At 38.6% G+C, this 22,812-nt stretch overlaps 1 protein-coding gene across 3 annotated transcripts in view; it reads right to left on the bottom strand.

The window, feature by feature from the left end:
- LOC126284992 (sex-lethal homolog) overlaps positions 1-22,812 on the bottom strand; it is a 97,394-nt gene that overhangs the window by 13,812 nt on the left and 60,770 nt on the right. For all 3 annotated transcript variants that reach the window (XM_049984281.1, XM_049984282.1, XM_049984283.1), the window contains one exon: positions 20,641-20,801. In XM_049984281.1, the coding sequence (XP_049840238.1) occupies positions 20,641-20,801 (161 nt within the window). The remainder of the gene's footprint in view (positions 1-20,640; positions 20,802-22,812) is intronic.

Here is a 22,812-nt window from a genome sequence, read left to right as displayed (position 1 = left end):
GTAAAACAGTTGATAACTTTTGGTTTATGAGGTGTAAAATAACTGATGATTATTGACAGGGAGAAAACAAAAAATTCAGTGTCAATAGCAAGAAAAGTATTTTTGAAGAGATAAATTAATTAACAGTGAATATAAATTTAAGCATTCAGTAGACTTTTCTGAAAGTATTTGTCTGGAATGTGGCCTTGTGCAGAAATGAAACATGGACAGTAATCAGTTCAAACAAGAAATGAATACCTTTTGAAATGTGATACTACAAAAAAATGCTGACGATTAGGTGGGTAGATCAGACAACTAATGAAGAGGAACTGAGTAAAATTGGGGAGAATTGTAGCATAACTTGATGAATGAAGGAAATGGCTAATAGGACACATCCTGAGGCATCAATGAATCATTAATTTCTTACTGGAAGGAGCCAATGTTAGACTACAGTAAACTGGTTCAAAAGGATAGAGGCTGCATTAGTTACAATTAAATGAAGAAACTCGCACAGGACGAAATAGAATGCTGAGATGTATCAAATCTGTCTTCGGACTGAGCATAACAAGAACACCAATCACAATAAAACAAGGATACTAGTTCATCTTTGCTAAGAAACTACAGGATGAATACTGTGGGTTTAATCTGCACTGTTCATTACTGAATGACAAAAGGGTTCACGTCAATAAAAGAGATTATATTAAAGCACCAATGTCGCTGAAAATTTCAGTAGCCAATGAATAACCACAATAATAGAAGACTACAGCCACAGTGCTGATGCACAGAATGAAACCATAAAATATGTATGTGAAGTACGTAATGCATGTAATAACACCATACCACTGGCTAATTTACACTGATTCTAAATGAAGCTCTCATAACACAATTACAAAACTAAGAAGGATATTTCTCAAAATCAGCTATTTCACCATACTTTTCAAACTGACTGCTATAGACTGATATTATTTAAACTGTGAGGAAAGCAATACATAAGGAAACTTTTAACATACCATTCCCTGGCACCCACGTATGCTATCATTATTCGCTATTGTAGTCACTTCGGCCAGGTTCCAGCAGCTGGAGGGAGAGTCATTTGTTCAGCCTGAAATTGATAGACTGGTCTTTCCCCAATTCTCCTACCTGGTTGGTAGCTCGAGCAGATTTTAAGGACAAGTAATTTTCACACAACATCCAGTGCTTTCCGACACCCACTGTGGAAAAAGTTTTGACAATCCTGCCATGATACAGCATTTCACAAGCGTTAGATGGGGCAGGAAATGGCCAATGGAAATGCCAAAGTTCTGCTCCTTCTTTTGAGTGGCTGAAAAACGTAAATGTCAAATAATTTCATAGAGTGCCTTGGTGTTCACCAAACTGAAGAGCTGGCCAGCAGTCATCTGGAGCAGAGGTGATGTTTTTGCAATGTTTGGAGGTATGTGGATGACACCCTCATTTTATTTGATGGTACAGATGATGAAATAGCAAACCTTTTTTTAAAAAAAATTCAATAGCCTGCATTAAAACATCTAATTCACCCTTGACTATGAAGAAAACAAGACTGTATCCTGTGTCTACATGAAAATATCAAAACAGAATGAAAGGGTGTCTTTCAGTATTTACAGAAAACCTAATAGTGCAGAAACCACTATGTAAAACTGCTCAATATATTCCACCTCCCACAAAAAAGCTGCATACCCACAAATTTCCACTTAAACACACAGAAATCCAAGAAGTAAAACCATGGAATGTACTGTAATAGGGGAACAATGGATATGATTCTTCATTCATTAATGCAATGTCACAACAGATAAAAAAAACTGAACAACACCATTTAATTACACTCACAACTGACAGCATCACACAAGTTAAATATGTAAAAATCCCACATCTTGATATAATGTCTGACAACTTAGCAAGGCTATTAAAAAACACTGATATAAAAATCAGCTTCAGCATCAACAACATCCAAATTATGAAGCTTATTAACAATGTAAAACTGCCAGATACAGACCTTGATGCATCTGGCATTTACAAAATTACCAGCACCCAATGCAACAAATATTATCTAGGCCAAAGAGGCAGAGTTTTCAGAACTTGTATTAAAGAATACACACACTGCTGTAGATTGGCTAAATCTAACATCAGCAGTAGAAACACACATTAAAGAACAGGCCCCTCTTTGAAAATCGATGACAAACTTTTGTATAAAACTGGAAAAAGTAAAAGAATGGATATCCTGTAAAAAATGGAAGTTTTCAACAATAATACGAAGTATGGAGATAATATTCTTAATGAGATAACCAAATTCAAAATCTCAGGATTCTTCAATAGTCTTACACCAGTCCTAATGCTACAGATTTAAGATGTGCCAATGTGAAAGAACTGTCTACCAGACTGTCAGTGTTGTGAATATTGTTGTAAAATATGATAATTCAACCACACACTGCAATGCCATCATACTGTGTTAAGCATACAGTGGTTACATGTATGTAGAAAACTTTGTGCAGGAATTACATCAAAAAACAGTGGCAAAATAAATATTACCATAGTTTAATGTTACTCAACAGCTCTGCGGGTGTACCAAGGATGAAAAACAAAGCTCTGGGACACCAAAATCTTAAGCGGACAACTGTCATATAGAAAAGTGTATCACACGATTTTTGCACCAGAATAACTTGCTGCATCCCACCCAATCTGTGGTGTCAATTACAGTAAACAATGAGCGACAGCTCCACACCAGCAGGAGACATCACTGGACATCTATTTTTCACCAACCACTCACCCCCTCTCCCCTGGCCCTTCCAAATAACCCAACAGCCTCTCTAGCAGTGAACAGTGAAAAAAATCTCTATGTTAATTTAGGTTCAGACAATTTATTTTTAAAATCAATTTTCTGTATGCATAAATGCCCAAAGATAGGCAGAACATGTTTGAAACACAGTTCAACATGTTAAATTAACCATTAAACAAATAAAAATGACTGGTGACATAAAGTACAAATAAATAATTATTCCACATGGTCATGGTTCCAAATGTAAACAGTATGGCCACAATTAATTTAATATTAATACATTATGTCAATTTCTGTGGAAATCTGAGTGTTATGTTTTTGTCATTCTTCCTCTTTTGACTTTGAACTGTACTCCTGTTGTTGTTGTTGTTGTTGTTGTTGTTGGTGGTGGTGGTTGACATTACTGGCAGAAGTTAATAGGAGCCAGATGCACACAGTGTGTGAAATGTTAGCTGTGTGCATGTTCTAGTCCAATGGTCAGATCTTGGAATCTTTCTGGAAGTGTTTTGATTGCTTAGGATTATTGATTTTAGAGTAGTGAGGAGTTTAATCCTATCTCATGGATAAAAGCAAAGCTGAACAACCTTCTTTGAACTAACTGGGTAGTGTGGCTGTTCTCAGACATAATCTCGGGCTGCCAATAAACACTTCTGATTAAATCTGTGGAGCAATCTGTTATGTAATTAGTCTTGCACGCTGTGCACCACTATGGGAGCATGACTTCTGGCTGTAGCAACAACTGAGACTTGGTGTGACACTACAGAGGCTCCAAAAAACAAATGAAAGAAATGTTTCATACTTTTTACCCAGAAGAGAACTAATAATTTTACACATGGGCAATGAAACAAAGGAAAGATGTTACAGCAATGACAATAAACACGGAAAAACTTTCTTTCTTTACCATCTACTCAAAAGAATCATAGTGGTAGAATTACAAGAAAAAGTAGTAGTATGTCTAATTCCCATTAGTTTCCAAATCCTCAGTACATCTGACTATTTTGTGGCATAAGAAAAAGTTTTCTTACAGCTGAGATTACTGTACATTGTACAGAAATCATTAAGATTATGTAACCAGTATGCAAATACATAATACATTTTACTGTATGAATTAAGTTTCTTTTACACATTTCCATATATTTTTATACTGTTTAATTTCATATCTATACTTATTTCATTTTCTTTAAAATTGTGGACATATTCGATAAAACAATGCTTCAGTTTGTATGCTTACACTATTTAACAACTGTTTCAATTCTATGTTAGAGACTTGCTTCTTTAAGCCCTACTGAAACGGCACCTTTACTGTGTTTACCTCTGCTGAATATATATGTGTGAATATATATGTGAATTAATTGGAGCCTCTAGGATAAGCGAGCAGAGGATTAGCAGCAGAGGAAGTGGGGGCTGGGACAATTTTATGTCAAAGAGGATGCATCCTGTCAATCAGGTAGATTAGCTAATCCCAAGTGTACAGTGGTGTGCATAACAGAATTGTGCAGCCATTAATAGAAGTCCCAGAAATTTAATGACACCCACAGCTATCAGAAAAGCCATGCTGCATGCATAATTTGGGACTTGATGTGCTGGGAAAGATTGTACTTAATTGGAAACAATCCAAATCTAAGGAAACAAGTTCAGTGGTTGCCACTAATGTGCGCCAGTACTAGTGTGCCAAGAGGATATGGAGTAACGGAAAAGTTTTAGTACCGATATTGAAGCAGCCAGTCAGGAGTAGTTTTTATATGGAAAATGTTGGCCATATTGAAGCAGCCAATCAGGAGTAGTTTTTATATGGAAAATGTTGGCCAAGTTAGCTGCCATCAGTTAAGATGAATCATTAACATGGAAAGTTGGTGGACAGGGGAAAGTAAGCATGAACAACACTCATGAATTAGGTCGGAGGCCTATTCTGGTTGGCCAACTGCTGCTTTCAAGGCAGTACATGGACCGGTCTACGATTGTAGGACATGTAATCAGCATGTTGCCAATCTCTCCAGCTGTTATTGCCAGTAGATGAATGCCAGTGATGCTGCTGCTTCTTTATTCAAGAAGCTCCTCACTTTGTCTCACATGTTGAGCGATCCTAGTACTAGGGTTCCCCAACTCAGAAAAAAATCTGAGTAGGCACCAGTCCTTCCACACCGAAGGCAATGGTATTAACCATCTGGCTATGGAGGAGGTCGCAGGAGAAAGTAAAAATTCCAATACTTTTGTAAGAACTTTAAAATTTGGTGAGCATTGCCAAAATGTAAGATGTTAGGAGGCTGACCTGAGGAAATAGTAGTTCACTACTACAAAACAAAGATATGCAGTAGCAAGAATATCATGTACATGATCTGAAGAACAGTCTTAAATAGTAAATGAGATGAGAGCTCCAATTCAACATGTAAGGGAGAGAAGCAAGGAACAAGAGGTATTACAAGATAGCATCCATGTTGTTGCTGTGGTCTTCAGTCCTGAGACTGGTCTGATGCATCTCTCCATGCTACTCTATCCTGTGCAAGCTTCTTCATCTCCCAGTACCTACTGCAGCCTACATCCTTCTGAATCTGCTTAGTGTACTCATCTCTTGGTCTCTCTCTACGATTTTTATCCTCCACTCTGCCCTCCAGTACTAAATTGGTGATCCTTGATGTCTCAGAACATGTCCTACCAACCGATTCCTTCTTCTAGTCAAGTTGTGCCACAAGCTCCTCTTCTCCCCAATTCTATTCAATACCTCTTCATTTGTTATGTGATCTACCCATCTAATCTTCAGCATTCTTCTGTAGCACCACATTTCAGAAGCTTCTATTCTCTTCTTGTCTAAACTATTTATTGTCCATGTCTCACTTCCATACATGGCTACACTCCATTCAAATACTTTCAGAAACGACTTCCTGACACTTAAATCAATAGGCAATGTTATCAAATTTATCTTCTTCAAAAACGCTTTCCTTGCCATTGCCAGTCTACATTTTATATCCTCTCTACTTCGACCATCATCAGTTATTTTGTTCCCCAAATAGCAAAACACCTTTACTATTTTAAGTGTCTCATTCCCTAATTTAATTCCCTCAGCATCACCCGACTTAATTCAACTGCATTCCATTATCCTTGTTTTGCTTTTGATGTTCATCTTATACCCTCCTTTCAAGACACTGTCCATTCCGTTCAATTGCTCTTCCAAGTCCTTTGCTGTCGCTAACAGAATTACAATGTCATCGGCGAACCTCAAAGTGTTTATTTCTTCTCCATACCTACCCCGAACTTTTCTTTTGTTTCCTTTACTGTTTGCTCAATATACAGATTGAATAGCATCGGGGAGAGGCTACAACCCTGTCTACATCTACATCTACATCCGTACTCCGCAAGCCACCTGACGGTGTGTGGCGGAGGGTACCCTGAGTACCTCTATCGGTTCTCCCTTCTATTCCAGTCTCGTATTGTACGTGGAAAGAAGGATTGTCGGTATGCTTCTGTGTGGGCTCTAATCTCTCTGATTTTATCCTCATGGTCTCTTCGCGAGATATACGTAGGAGGGAGCAATATACTGCTTGACTCTTCGGTGAAGGTATGTTCTCGAAACTTCAACAAAAGCCCGTACCGAGCTACTGAGCGTCTCTCCTGCAGAGTCTTCCACTGGAGTTTATCTATCATCTCCGTAACGCTTTCGCAATTACTAAATGATCCTGTAACGAAGCGCGCTGCTCTCCGTTGGATCTTCTCTATCTCTTCTATCAACCCTACCTGGTGCGGATCCCACACTGCTGAGCAGTATTCAAGCATTGGGCGAACAAGCGTACTGTAACCTACTTCCTTTGTTGTCGGATTGCATTTCCTTAGGATTCTTCCAATGAATCTCAGTCTGGCATCTGCTTTACCGACGATCAACTTTATATGATCATTCCATTTTAAATCACTCCTAATGCGTACTCCCAGATAATTTATGGAATTAACTGCTTCCAGTTGCTGACCTGCTATTTTGTAGCTAAATGATAAGGGACCTATGTTTCTATGTATTCGCATCACATTACACTTCGCTACATTGAGATTCAATTGCCATTCCGTGCACCATGCGTCAATTCGCTGCAGATCCTCCTGCATTTCAGTACAATTTTCCATTGTTGCAACCTCTCGATACACCACAGCATCATCTGCAAAAAGCCTCAGTGACCTTCCGATGTCATCCACCAGGTCATTTATGTATATTGTGAATAGCAACGGTCCTATGACACTCCCCTGCGGCACACCTGAAATCACTCTTACTTCGGAAGACTTCTCTCCATTGAGAATGACGTGCTGCGTTCTGTTATCTAGGAACTCCTCAATCCAATCACACAATTGATCTGATAGTCCGTATGCTCTTACTTTGTTCATTAAACGACTATGGGGAACTGTGTCAAACGCCTTGCGGAAGTCAAGAAACACGGCATCTACCTGTGAACCCGTGTCTAAGGCCCTCTGAGTCTCGTGGACGAATAGCGCGAGCTGGGTTTCACACGATCGTCTTTTTCGAAACCCATGCTGATTCCTACAGAGTAGATTTCTAGTCTCCAGAAAAGACATTATACTCGAACATAATACGTGTTCCAAAATTCTACAACTGATCGACGTTAGAGATATAGGTCTATAGTTCTGCACATCTGTTCGACGTCCCTTCTTGAGAACGGGGATGACCTGTGCCCTTTTCCAATCCTTTGGAACGCTTCGCTCTTCTAGAGACCTACGGTACACCGCTGCAAGAAGGGGGGCAAGTTCCTTCGTGTACTCTGTGTAAAATCGAACTGGTATCCCATCAGGACCAGCGGCCTTTCCTCTTTTGAGCGATTTTAATTGTTTCTCTATCCCTCTGTCGTCTACTTCGATATCTACCATTTTGTCAACTGTGCGACAATCTAGAGAAGGAAGCACAGTGCAGTCTTCCTCTGTGAAACAGCTTTGGAAGAAGACATTTAGTAATTCGGCCTTTAGTCTGTCATCCTCTGTTTCAGTACCATTTTGGTCACAGAGTGTCTGGACATTTTGTTTTGATCCACCTACCGCTTTGACATAGGACCAAAATTTCTTAGGATTTTCTGCCAAGTCAGTACATAGAACGTTACTTTCGAATTCATTGAAAGCCTCTCGCATAGCCCTCCTCACTCCCTTCCCAACCACTGATTCCTTTTCTTACCCCCTCAACTCTTATAACTGCCATCTGGTTTCTGTACAAATTGTAAATAGCCTTTCGCTCCCTGTATTTTACCCCTACCACCTTCAGAATTTGAAAGAGAGTATTCCAGTCAATGTAGGTTTGCCTTTCCTTAATCTTTCTTGTCTACAATGCTAGAAATGTAGGTTTGCCTTTCCTTAATCTTTCTTCTAAGATTAAGTCGTAGGGTCAGTATTGCCTCACGTGTTCCAACATTTCCACGGAATCCAAACTGATCTTCCCCGAAGTCGGCTTCTACCAGTTTTTCCATTTGTCTGTAAAGAATTTGCGTTAGTATTTTGCATCTGTGACTAATTAAACTGATAGTTTGGTAATTTTGACACCTGTCAACACCTGCTTCCTTTGGGATTGGAATTATTATATTCTTCTTGAAGTCTGAGGGAATTTCGCCTGTCTCATACATCTTGCTAACCAGATGGTAGAGTTTTGTCAGGACTGGCTCTCCCAAGGCTATCAGTAGTTCTAATGGAAAGTTGTCTACTCAAGGGGCCTTGTTTTGACTCAGGTCTTTCAGTGCCTTGTCGAACTCTTCACGCAGTATCGTATCTCCCTTTTCATCTTCATCTACATCCTCTTTGATTTCCATAGTACTGTCCTCAAGAACATCGCCTCTGTATAGACCTTCTATATACTCCTTCCACATTTCTGCTTTTCCCTTCTTTGCTTAGAACTGGTTTTCCATCTGAGCTCTTGATATTCATACAAGTGGTTCTCTTTTCTCCGAAGGTCTCTTTAATTTTCCTGTAGGCAGTATCTATCCTACTCCTCGTGAGATAAGCCTCTACATCCTTACATTTGTCCTCTAGCCATCCCTGCTTAGTCATTTTGCAATTCCTGTCAATCTCATTTTTGAGACGTTTGTATTCCTTTTTGCCTGCTTCATTTACTGCATTTTTGTATTCTCTCCTTTCATCAATTAAATTCAATATCTCTTCTGTTACCCAAGGATTTCTACTAGCCCTCGTCTTTTTAGCTACTTGATCCTCTGCTGCCTTCACTATTTCATGTCTCAAAGCTACCCATTCTTCTTCTTCTGTATTTCTTTCCCCCTTTCCTGTCAATTGTTCCATTATGCTCTCCCTGAAACTCTGTACAACCTCTGGTTTAGTCAGTTTATCCAGGTCCCATCTCTTTAAATTACCACCTTTTTGCAGTTTCTCCATTTTTAACCTACAGTTCATAACCAATAGATTGTGGTCAGAGTCCACATCGGCCCCTGGAAATGTCTTACAATTTAAAACCTGGTTCCTAAATCTCTGTCTTACCATTATATAATCTATCTGAAACCTTCTAGTATCTCCAGGGTTCTTCCATGTATACAACCTTCTTTCATGATTCTTGAACCAAGTGTTAGCTATGATTGAGTTAAGCTCTGTGAAAAATTCTACCAGGCGGCTTCCTCTTTCATTTCTTAGCCCCAAACCATATTCACCTACTACGTTTCCTTCTCTTCCTTTTCCTACTGTCGAATTCTAGTCACCCATGACCATTAAATTTTCATCTCCCTTCACTTCCTGAATAATTTCTTTTATCTCATCATACATTTCATCAATTTCTTCATCATCTGCAGAGCTAGTTGGCATATAAACTTGTACTACTGTAGTAGGCGTGGGCTTTGTGCCTATCTTGGCCACAATAATGCATTTACTATGCTGTTTGTAGTAGCTTACCCGTACTCCTAAATCTTATTCATTATTAAAGCTACTGCTGCATTACCCCTATTTGATTTTGTATTTTAACCCTGTATTCACCTGACCAAAAGTCTTGTTCCTCCTGCACCGAACTTCACTAATTCCCACTATATCCAACATTAACCTATCAATTTCCCTTTTTAAATTTTCTAACATACCTGCCTGATTAAGGGATCTGACATGCCATGCTCCGATCCATAGAACACCAGTTTTCTTTCTGCTGATAACGGCGTCCTCTTGAGTAGTCCCTGCCCGCAGATACGAATGGGGGACTATTTTACCTCCGGAATATTATACCCAAGAGGACGCCATCATCATTTAATGATACAGTAAAGCTGCATGCCCTGAGGAAAAATGACGGCTGCAGTTTCCCCTTGCTTTCAGCTGTTCGCAGTACTACAACAGCAAGGCCATTTTCATTAGAGTTACAGGGCCAGATCAGTCAATCATCCAGACTGTTGCCCCTGCAACTACTGAAAAGACTTCTGCCCATCTTCAGGAACCACACATTTGTCTGGCCTCTCAACAGATACCCCTCCGTTGTTGCTGCACCTACAGTACGGCTATCTGTATCGTTGAGGCACGCAAGCCTCCCCACCAACGGCAAGGTCCATGGTTCATGGGTGGATAGCATCCATATACACATTAAAATGCAAAGATGGACTGCAGAAAGCAGGAAAGGATTGTACATGAGGAGCATACTTTAACAGAAATTGGAGGTAAGGGAAGAAAGAGAGAGAACAAATGGATGAAGAGAAAATGAGAGAGCAGCAAACAAACAAAAAAGAGAGAGGGAACAAAATGACCCAAAAGGGCAGAACACAGAGAAGTTAGAGAAGCAAGCAATTTGAGAACAAGAAGAGATTATTAGACAGGGGGAAAGGGAGAATAGAAAGCAGAGAAAGAGAGGGAATGAATGGAAAGGGGAAAGGTGCAAACTATGTTTACAAGAGCTATAACTGAAAACCTTAAGCTGAGGAAAGAGAAATTTAATAGCTTATAATTTTAAATATTTGAGCTTCATTTCCCCTCACCATCATAAAATATGGGGACCTCTCATCCAAGGGTTTTAGTGACTTGTTGCTCCTTTCTAATCTTTCTTATCTATACATCTTTCCTCCCTGAGGAAGGAACTAACTACTCCAAAAGCTATAATAATGTATTGTACTTTGTTTTGGCAACAGCACTAACATTTCCAGTTTCTGTAAAACTGTTCTGCCTACATCTTTGTCACACAATGTGTGCTTGAGAATGATGGCAGGATTGTGCAATGGTTTGGAAGAGCGGGAGCTAACTGAGTGCTGAGCACAAATAAAAAGTGGAGTGAATATGACTGTTTTCCAAAGAGAAGAAATACAAATACATAAATGAACAAAAATTTTACTGATCACAAAAACCTGTTCTAAAAAATACATCAAAATATCAAAACCAACGAACTATCCAATTCCTGTTGCTTTGCACCTTGTTCTCTTATTGTTGTTACTGCTGAAAACAACGGACACTACCAGCCACGTGGTTACTCCAGTTCAAAAATGTGTCACTGATGCTCTACGCAAGCTCTTTGAGCATAATGTACAAATAAACATACGTACATATTACTTGGCAAGATGAACTGGTTACATGGTCGTAGTGGTAAATAACTTCGTCATATCAGTAATTACAGTTAGATTCCAATTCAAAAGTAGTGCTTGTTACCTAGCAATGTAAATGTGAAAAACGATCATGGAAAATATCTTTGTGGGAGGCCACAACAACTTGCAATTAATGTCTCCTATGTAGCACAGGAATTAAACATTGGCAGTAAATACTTCATTGATGATATAAACAAATGTGTTACTAGACAGATTTGTGCAGCATTATAAACACCACAAGGAAATACCATATTTGCAAGAACTTCACTGCTGTTGTCAGATGACTCTGGACTTCCTTAGCAAAGAAACTGAGGAAAGCTGATCCATCTATGGGATCTGATTTCAAAAAGTGCCATAATGAATGTGTCGTGTGGATGAGAGAATACATTTGCAGAAAGAGCATACTACCTTAGATTTTTTATGAAAAAATGAAGCACCAGGATTAAACACGCCAGTAATTTACCTAGATGAACTTTGGAATCTCTCACATTGCACTGTGAATAACTGAGATAGTGTGAAGATTATTGGCAAACAGCTGTGCCAGGCAACATTTAGTGACATAAAACGTATATAAACTGTCAACGTAAATGTGGCTATCAATACATGCTATTTTTCTTGTGACGATTAATTACAGTGAGGGCCGTTATACTCACTGTTTTATTATGTAATTTCATATGTTATGCTACTTTTATTCTTTATATGTTGTTTACAATGCTACTCTTTTTTAAGAACAAAAACAAAGACAGTCTTACCACTGCTGGCTGCAATTTGCATCTATTTAAAACTGAGCATTGCCTTTTACTTTCAGTAATTGACACACTTGCTTGGGAAGCAAGTGTGACAACCATATGCCACAGGTGAGGGGCTACCTACATATTTTAAGGTTGTCCTTCATATCACAAGTTTCCTGATATAGGTAAAAAATTTGTAAATGTTTCTCACACTAATATTTTAACTATGTGCTGCGGGTTTTTGATTATAGGATGGCCTGAGGATGGTACTATACTGAAACTGGTAGCCAATAGGTAAATAAAACATTGCAACTACAGACTAAAACAAATATATTTTCCGCACTGGGCACTGATTCAACTGCCAGTATTTCGAGAATATGTAATGTTTCGTTGTTGTGAATAAACAGTTTTGTTTCGTGTCATTTTTCCTCTATGACCATAACAGAAAAACTTTGAACTACTTAGGAACAAGGAAAGCCAAGGGTTTTCTCCTCTTCATTCTTGTGACAAAATTTCACAAGAAAATGGCTGCCCTCTTACTGCCACCACACCATCCAGACCTAAATCTTATAGTACTGATCTGGAATCATGCCAAGAATAAGATCCATAGTCTTAATATGGAAAGCATCTCACTCTTTAAGTGGAAAACTAACACTGATGCTGCTACTAAATAAATGTCATATTACACCCAACCTTATGAATGCATTTCAATGCAACACTATTTTGGCAAATTATTTGTCAATTTTAGTTCTTTTATATTGAAGCAGCTTTTCAGTTAACCTAACAAGACCGACTGGACTTCCTTCCACATTTTCCCATCAGGGAAAATGTGAGGTGATGACCCAGAATCAAATTTGGGACCCTGGCATTACTATTGAAAAACACTAACCGTTAGACCATGTGGTCAGTTTGCTTATGCTGCTGTGGCATTGATGTCTAATATTGTGACATTAGAAGACTGGAGAGGCCATGCACTACACAAGAAATGTGTTATAACTACTGGAGGAGAGTTACTTTGGAGCTTTGAAGCATGAAGGAAGTGAAAATACAAAATATTCAGTCAGCATAGATTTGAACAAAAAGTTGACATTATCATCCATGATTGAAACAGCAGATGACAAATAAGCTGATGCAGCTGCGGAATATACCAACATCACCAGGAAAGATAGTTAAAAGACTGCTGTTATAACTTATACTACTGTCTAGTGTGGTGTAAAACTCTATCTGAAGTTAAAACAATAAGAGCAGAATTAAAAGGCAGTGAAGCAGTTCATTGAAGACACAGCACAAAAGCATGGGAAAACTCAGCCCAGTAAAGTAATTTCAGCACCTGTAAGCACTATGTAACATGTGTCCAAGCAGACAAATGTCACCGGCAACTGTTCATTAATATAAGATGATGATATGAGTTATGTTTGTAATTAAGGCTTTTTCAAAACTCCCTATTTATGATGAAACGTGGTTTCATCTTAAGTCAAATATGGAAGTAAAGAGCAAAAAAGACAAAATCCATTAAAGTAAGAAAGAGAAAAATTGGTATGTGTTGTACAACCCAAAAGAGCATACAATATACCTGGGCTTGATTGCTCCTTATAATTTATAGTACTCTGCAAAAGTGTATTTTTTGAGGGTGGATCGAATATAAATGAGACTTTGTTCTGATTGTATAAGTTGAAGAGAAAGGTTTGCCTTTACAGATTCATCCATTAGTACTGCTCTCAATCTCTGAGCAACACAGGTGCATTGTACAACTGCACAATACATCATCATGATCAACAAATTTTTTATCATGCAGGTGTGAAACACATAGAAATTTTGCAGAGATTGAGAGAACAGTTCAGTGATGAAACACTTGCAAATCTTATAAGTTCACTTTGCATAAGGAGTTCATAGAAAGCCATAAATAGGCTGAAAATGACAACCTCAACTATCGACCAATGGCATGCCTTACCAATTAATACTATTTGTGATCTATTAAGACAGTATTTAAAATTGCTTCTCCCATCTAATTAAATTATGGCAGCAGACAAGCTATAATTACAAAGGAACTAGGACACTATAGACTACACATCTGGTGGTTCTCGTAACTTTTGCCTGAATAAAAGAAGTAAAATATGTGAAGTTTACAGGAACATTATTGCCAATGTTTGAACCTGAAGGGTCAACATTTTTAAGACGTAAGGTGACCAGTGATAAAACACGGGTACACCACTACATACCCCAGTCAAATCAGGAAACTATAAAGTGTCGAAGAAAGGGTGAGGCAATGCCAGTGAAAGCCAGCACTCTAATGTAGCTGGCAAGATACTATGTATTTCTGACCAGTGTGGTGTCATGCATATTGACCTTCGATTTTTCTGTACAAGCACCATATTATCAGCATGACATATTCTGTGACCTTTTGAATGAAATTAAACTTCCTTAATTCAACGAATGACACGATCAACATTCCTCTACACTGTTGTATCTTTGCCAAGCAGTGACAAGGTTATTCCACTGATGGGCAGTGACATGGAGGTGGAATCAATTTGTCGCCTTAGTAGGGGGCGGACAATACACACTGAGCCATGTACATGTAGAAGCTGCTAGAGGGCTCAATTGAGATGGACAAACCTTATTTTTCTTGGCTGCTTTAAAATAAGCATACAACACAGTCGAAAAGCTGTTCACATACTAATGTGACGCACCTGAGTATGTGCCATTATAACAAATTTTGCGATATTTTGTCATATGAAAGTTGGCAGCTGTGGTTTTTTCATGTTTGTTAGCTGCAATCCTTTCCATTAGTAGCTCAATAGCTTTTGTATGGTGAGCATTGTAGTTTTATGTTTATTTTCATCACGGAGCAGGTGACAACTGAGCAATGTATCCAAGTAACAAAAACTTATTACAAAAACAGTGGAAGTCCCACAGCAACTGTTCGTGAATTGTGTGTGACACTTGTACATAATGCTGCTCCAACCAAATCATTAGTTTGGAAGTTGATCTGAAAGTTTGAAACCATGGGTTCTCTTTCAAATGTTAAGAAAACACGACGGCCACATTCTATTGGAACACAAGAAAACACTGCTGTGAGTGTAAGCTCCCGAAAATCAGTTCACCGAAAAGCTCAAAAATTGAATGTATCACCAAGTTCATTGCATGAAATCCTTTCAAAAGATCTGAAAATGCATGTGTACAATATTCAACTTACACAGGAGTTGAACCCTGCAGATCATGGAAAGCGACATCAGTTCGCTCAATGGGTCTCGGCTTGACAAGCAGAGAATGAAAACTTCACAAAAGGAATAATTTTCTCAGATGAGGTGGATAGGTTAAAGTTAGATATAGTGGGAATTAGTGAAGTTCGGTGGCAGGAGGAACAAGACTTCTGGTCAGGTGACTACAGGGTTATAAACACAAAATCAAATAGGGGTAATGCAGGAGTAGGTTTAATAATGAATAGGAAAATTGGAATGCGGGTAAGCTACTACAAACAGCATAGTGAACGCATTATTGTGGCCTAGATAGATACGAAGCCCACACCTACTACAGTAGTACAAGTTTATATGCCAACTAGCTCTGCAGATGATGAAGAAATTGAAGAAATGTACGATGAAATAAAAGAAATTATTCAGATAGTGAAGGGAGACGAAAATTTAATAGTAATGGGTGACTGGAATTCGGTAGTAGGAAAAGGGAGAGAAGGAAACATAGTAGGTAAATATGGATTGGGGCTAAGAAATGAAAGAGGAAGCCGCCTGGTAGAATTTTTCACAGAGCTTAACTCAATCATAGCTAACACTTGGTTCAAGAATCATGAAAGAAGGTTGTATACGTGGAAGAACCCTGGAGATACTAAAAGGTATCAGATAGATTATATAATGGTAAGACAGAGATTTAGGAACCAGGTTTTAAGTTGTAAGACATTTCCAGGGGCAGATGTGGACTCTGACCACAATCTATTGGTTATGACCTGTAGATTAAAACTGAAGAAACTGCAAAAATGTGGGAAATTAAGGAGATGGGACCTGGATAAACTGATAGAACCAGAGGTTGTACAGAGTTTCAGAGAGATCATAAGGGAACAATTGACAGGAATAGGGGAAAGAAATACAGTAGAAGAAGAATGGGTAGCTCTGAGGGATGTAGTAGTGAAGGCAGCAGAGGATAAAGTAGGTACAAAGACGAGGGCTGCTAGAAATCCTTGGGTAACAGAAGAAATATTGAATTTAATTGATGAAAGGAGAAAATATAAAAATGCAGTAAATGAAGCAGGCAAAAAGGAATACAAACGTCTCAAAAATGAGATTGACAGGAAGTGCAAAATGGCTAAACAGGGATGGCTAGAGGACAAATGTAAGGATGTAGAAGCTTATCTCACTAGGGGTAAGATAGATACTGCCTACAGGATAATTAAAGAGACCTTTGGAGAGAAGAGAACCACGTGTATGAATATCAAGAGCTCAGATGGCAGCCCAGTTCTAAGCAAAGAAGGGAAGGCAGAAAGGTGGAAGGAGTATATAGAATGTTTATACAAGTGCGATGTACTTGAGGACAATATTATGGAAATAGAAGAGGATGTAGATGAAGACGAAATGGGAGATACGATACTGCGTGAAGAGTTTGACAGAGCACTGAAAGACCTGAGTCGAAACAAGGCCCCCGGAGTAGACAACATTCCATTAGAACTACTGACGGCCTTGGGAGAGCCAGTCATGACAAAACTCTACCAGCTGGTGAGCAAGATGTATGAGACAGGCGAAATACCCTCAGACTTCAAGAAGAATATAATAATTCCAATCCCAAAGAAAGCAGGTGCTGACAGATGTGAAAATTACCGAACTATCAGTTTAATAAGCCACGGCTGCAAAATACTAACGCGAATTCTTTACAGACGAATGGAAAAACTGGTAGATGCAGACCTCGGGGAGGATCAGTTTGGATTCCGTAGAAATGTTGGAACACGTGAGGCAATACTGACCTTACGACTTATCTTAGAAGAAAGATTAAGAAAAGGCAAACCTACGTTTCTAGCATTTGTAGACTTAGAGAAAGCTTTTGACAATGTTGCCTGGAATACTCTTTTTCAAATTCTAAAGATGGCAGGGGTAAAATACAGGGAGCGAAAGGCTATTTATAATTTGTACAGAAACCAGATGGCAGTAATAAGAGTCGAGGGGCATGAAAGGGAAGCAGTGGTTGGGAAAGGAGTGAGACAGGGTTGTAGCCTCTCCCCGATGTTATTCAATCTGTATATTGAGCAAGCAGTAAAGGAAACAAAAGAAAAATTTGGAGTAGGTATTAAAATTCATGGAGACGAAGTAAAAACTTTGAGGTTCGCCGATGACATTGTAATTCTGTCAGAGACGGCAAAGGACTTGGAAGAGCAGTTGAACGGAATGGACAGTGTCTTGAAAGGAGGATATAAGATGAACATTAACAAAAGCAAAAAGAGGATAATGGAATGTAGTCAAATTAAATCGGGTGATGCTGAGGGAATTAGATTAGGAAATGAGACACTTAAAGTAGTAAAGGAGTTTTGCTATTTAGGAAGTAAAATAACTGATGATGGTCGAAGTAGAGAGGATATAAAATGTAGACTGGCAATGGCAAGGAAAGCGTTTCTGAAGAAGAGAAATTTGTTAACATCGAATATAGATTTATGTATCAGGAAGTCGTTTCTGAAAGTATTTGTTTGGAGTGTAGCCATGTATGGAAGTGAAACATGGACGATAACTAGTTTGGACAAGAAGAGAATAGAAGCTTTCGAAATGTGGTGCTACAGAAGAATACTGAAGATAAGGTGGATAGATCACGTAACTAATGAGGAGGTATTGAATAGGATTGGGGAGAAGAGAAGTTTGTGGCACAACTTGACTAGAAGAAGGGATCGGTTGGTAGGACATGTTTTGAGGCATCAAGGGATCACAAATTTAGCATTGGAGGGCAGCGTGGAGGGTAAAAATCGTAGAGGGAGACCGAGAGATGAGTACACTAAGCAGATTCAGAAGGATGTAGGTTGCAGTAGGTACTGGGAGATGAAGCAGCTTGCACAGGATAGAGTAGCATGGAGAGCTGCATCAAACCAGTCTCAGGACTGAAGACAACAACAACAACATGAGGTGCACTTCCACCTCAGTAGGTTCACCAATAAGTAGAACTGCAGAATTTGAGGTAATGAAAATCTGCAAGTGACTGTGGAAGATGAGATGTCTCCACAATGCACGACCGTGCGGTGTGGGTTCTGGGCAGGGGGCGTGATCGGCTTTTACTTTTTTGAAAATGATGAGGGAGCTGCCGTCAATGTTAATGGCGAACATTACCAAAACATGCTCTCTGATTAGTTTTTCCTCTTATTGATGAAAATGGCGATTTTTTGGTTTCAACAAGACGGTGCAATATGTCACCTATCGCTTGAAACAACTGCTCTTCCTCAAAAAAAAAATTTCCATGGTAACCGGGAATGGCCTGCCAGATCATGCGCTCTTACACCTTGTCACTTTTTTTGTGGGGATCCGTGACATCAAAAGTATATGTGAAAAAACCACCAACAATACACCAACTGTAGGATGAAATTAAAAGGATTATTAATGGCATACCACCAGATTTTTGTGAATGCGTCATCGAGGACTTTAATGAACGAACGCATTGCTCACTGCTGCACAGCCTTGGGTGATCGTAAGGAGAATATATTTTCAAACATATATGCGAGAAGTTACTTAATGTGTAAAAAATAAATAATAAAATAAAATAAAATAAAATATTGGTCCCTGCTTTCTGGACACCCACTAGTAATGTGCTGATTTTATGTTGCTGTGGGTTCCGATTTCCATTTGTTTAACTCAGGGACTAATTCCTCATTGTTTACGACAGACTTGGCATCCATTCTGGAATTAGTTGGTATGCAAACTTCCTATGTGGTGTCGCACATTGCTGTCTCCCAACTTGTACCATTTGTGAATGAGTTCTGCATCAGTCTGAACTTTACTGTAAGCACCTCATTTGTGTTCGTATCCAGTGGGAAACATAATGCCTGTCACCACACTACAGCTCTCACTCACCAGAAATTGTCAGAGAGAAAATGAATGCTCTTCAACCAACCCCCTTACATCCAGACCTATGGCTCTGAGATTTTTCATATCTTTGGATCATTTGAGGAAGCACTACTAGGAAAAGTATAGGGCAATGATGCTGCCATGGAAGACTTCAAGCAGAACTGGCTGGACATGACCCCAGTCCTTTGACGATAATACTATCAAGAACATGCAACGAGGTAGGCTAAGTGCATTTTAAAAACAGGAGATTATACACAAAAGTTATGTATACTTGATTATGTCGCAACACCAAATTAAAAAATAAAACCATTAAAAACAAAAATTTCATTTACATTTAATCCATCCTAGTAAAACAAGGATTTCTTGTTGATGCAAAAAGTTATGCACATCATACACTTAATTGAAGAGTAACAGCCATAGTGCTAACTAAATCAGAAATCATTACGCCAGATTTTTAACATCATGCATTAAACAAATGATAATTGAAAAACTGAAATCTGAGTGGACTATCAACATCAATTTAAGGCTTAATATGTCAAGTAGTAGGCAAAAATTAGTTTCTGGCATGTGATTTTCATCTTCTGGAATTTGTGTTGTGTATAAATGTAGCATAAGAAACCCTTATTTCATTCACGACAGACTGAATTTCAAAACTACGTAGGAAGGCAGAAGAGGGAATGCGGGGAGGATCACTATTTCATCCACGAAGAAACTCAGTACACTCACTCGGTGACTGTCATTTGCCTACAGATTATTGAATGAAACAACAAATAACAAGTGGCTTATTGAGGTCTTCTCCAACAATATTTAAAAAAGGGAAGACAAAGCACTTTTGCTGAATGGACACTGTATTTATTTGCAATTAGTGTCAGGTCCCAGCAGATGGCATATTTCTTGTGGAGATTTACAGGTTTGTCACGAGGAAGTTTGAGCAGAAACCCATATTTTGTGTGTAACTTTGAGACATTTCTGATGAAGTGTGCTATATTACACAAGACATATATGGTAGGGACTGAGGATGTGGTCCAACTCAGAACTAGTTCTGGATAAATAAATCATTCAGTCGACAAGCTCTAATCCTGTTCTCTTAAGGGGGGGGAAAAAAAAAAAAAGAAGCTTCGCAGCAGTCTCATGTAACAGCATGATAACATGCCCCATATTTTTTTATACTCCAATAAACTAAATTAAACCTCACAGCCCCTCTCAGATAACGTTATTCAGTATGTATCACAAATAAACTGCCAACCTATTTTATTGTTTCTTATGTGTTCTGTGTTGCACAATATCCATACGCCAATAGAATAAGCTCTAAAATTATTAGGCCATTAACTAAACACTACTTTAAATAACAAAACCAAATTGTGTGTGATGATTTCTAGAATTATTTACAATAAAATGCTTTACAACACCCAAAACTGGAGCAATAAATGTGACAACTACTTCACAAACAGGTGGCAATGACACATGAACAGCTGGAAAACATGAGCAAATGGTAAATCAAAATAATGATTATGATTTACTTGTTATATTCTGCAAAAATGCATTTTAACGTCTGCTTACAATTAATGGATCAGGGAGTTTCTCACCTCTGCTTTGATTGAAGCCTGCCTGCCATCCTGCATAATAAGCTGCCTTCTGCTTACCATGCTCTTCAGCAACTTTCACCGTAAGAGGTTCAGTACCATCCTCAGGTATAACACCATTAAGGTTGTTTATTGCCAGCTGAGCCTCTTCACGGCGGTCATACCTGAAACAATAGTTGGTTACTTGTGTCATCATTTCTCTTCAGTTTATTTCAGTATGGTCAGAACAATTGTCCTCTGTTCTAGCAGTCTCGGCATGTTACGCTACACAATAAATTGACTTTACAGCTCTGATGGAAAGATGGTATGCATCATCCCCATGTTACCAAATGTGAGGCTAATCACACAACACCACAACTCTCAAACATGACCACAAAAGGTCAGCTATGTATTCCTTTTACACATGGATTCAATGTACATACAGTCTCAACTGTCTGTCAATCTTACTGAATGAAGGAGGAGGAGGAGATTCATGTTTAACGACGCATCGAGAACAAGGTCATTAGAGGGGGCACAAGCTCGGCCTTGGGAGGGATGGAGAAGGAAGAAGGAAAAATGTCATGGCCTTTCAAAGGAACCATCCCAGCATTTGTCTTAAGTGATTTTGGGAAATCACAGAAAAAGTAATCAGAATGGCAAGAAGCAGGTTTGGACCACTATCCTCCCAAATGGGAATCAGATACACTTACTCTGTACTACCGCACACTGTCAATAGTTGATGATGTTTTCTGTAGATGAACACTTTCTGTTCTGTTAAGAATTTTACAAAAGAACAGTAAATACAGAGTTGCGTTTATAGGAGAAACAAGGGGTGGATGGGACATGTGTTACCCACATTTAGGGAAACTCTTAGGGAAACGAAACTAATTTACAGTAAAAAGCAATGAGCCAGGTAATTTTTTGAGAGGGGAGTGAGTAGAAGGCGTACAGGATGTTGATGATGTCATTAGATACTATGCATCACTACAGTCTTGTTGACAGAACCATACAAATACTTCCCAGGGCTCTAGAAAAGCACTGAGACTCTTAGAAGCTCCTTTAAGTAATACTTTAAACATAATTTTTTTGCTCCAGATTAATTGGTATGAAAATTTACCACCCTATACTCATAGTAAGACTTAAAAATACATAATAAATTCAGCACTTTTATTCATTACTATTCTCAAAGAGTACGTACTGAACGGAATTCATTGTTACGATGTATCTCTGTGTGTGTGTGTGTGTGTGTGTGTGTGTGTGTGTGTGTGTGTGTACCTACCATCAGGCATCAGAGGGACGTCCATTATGCTTAATATGTTCTCTATTAGTAACTACACATTTTACTTTTATGAAAATTTATGACTTTTCCTAATTTGTCAAGATTGTCATAATTTTGGGAAAAAATTATAAAAATTTACCTATGGCTTTTTGTTAAATTGTTGCTGCACATTTCCTTTCGTATGGGCCTTGCAGGCGCATGTAGCTAGAAGTAATTTTTTGACAACCACACCAGATTAGAAGATACGATGCTGGCTATTGATGGTTTTTTTCAATGTGATCGATGTGTAATGAATGCATCCATAATTAGGATAAAGCTGGCTACCAATAAAAAAAGATTCATGTGACTTTAATCATCAATTTGGGAATGAAAGTAGCAGTGGTAAACAAGTCAATTAATTCATTAGTAGCACTGGATCCAGGAAGGGCACTGAAACACCAGCTAAAGGGGAAAAAAAGGTCAAATTACACGTTGTAGGTGCAACCAACCTGTATACTCAGAACATTCTGCTACACAAATTCACTATAAGAATAAAAGTTTCATTGTAAGAATAAAAGACACCAGAAATGTGTGTTTTTTAGTGCAAATTTAAAAAAAATTAAATTATTTTAAATGTATTTATACCTCAAGAATCATGCGCACCGTAAGTAGTCAAAGTAGTGTCAATTTAAAAAACCAGGCCTAACTGGTAGGCAATGCTATACAGATTTTCTGGTAAGCAGAGGGTTAAGAATGAATTAAGTGTGCTTAGTCTGGATTGTCAATTTCACTGGCTATCTTGTTCCTCACTTCCTGCTACTTTCGTGTCCACGAAAACAACAGCCTCTAGATTAGCCATTACACAACGTTCTGTTAATGGATGTCGTAAACTTAAAGCAGCATATTCCTGACAGGCTACTTAGTTACTACATTAGGCA

The sequence above is a fragment of the Schistocerca gregaria genome, chromosome 8 (genome assembly GCF_023897955.1).
Source record: "Schistocerca gregaria isolate iqSchGreg1 chromosome 8, iqSchGreg1.2, whole genome shotgun sequence".
NCBI classification, from domain to species: Eukaryota; Metazoa; Arthropoda; class Insecta; order Orthoptera; family Acrididae; genus Schistocerca; species Schistocerca gregaria.
The sequence above is the reverse complement of the archived record's forward strand: the minus strand, read 5'-3'. Positions and strand labels throughout refer to the sequence as shown.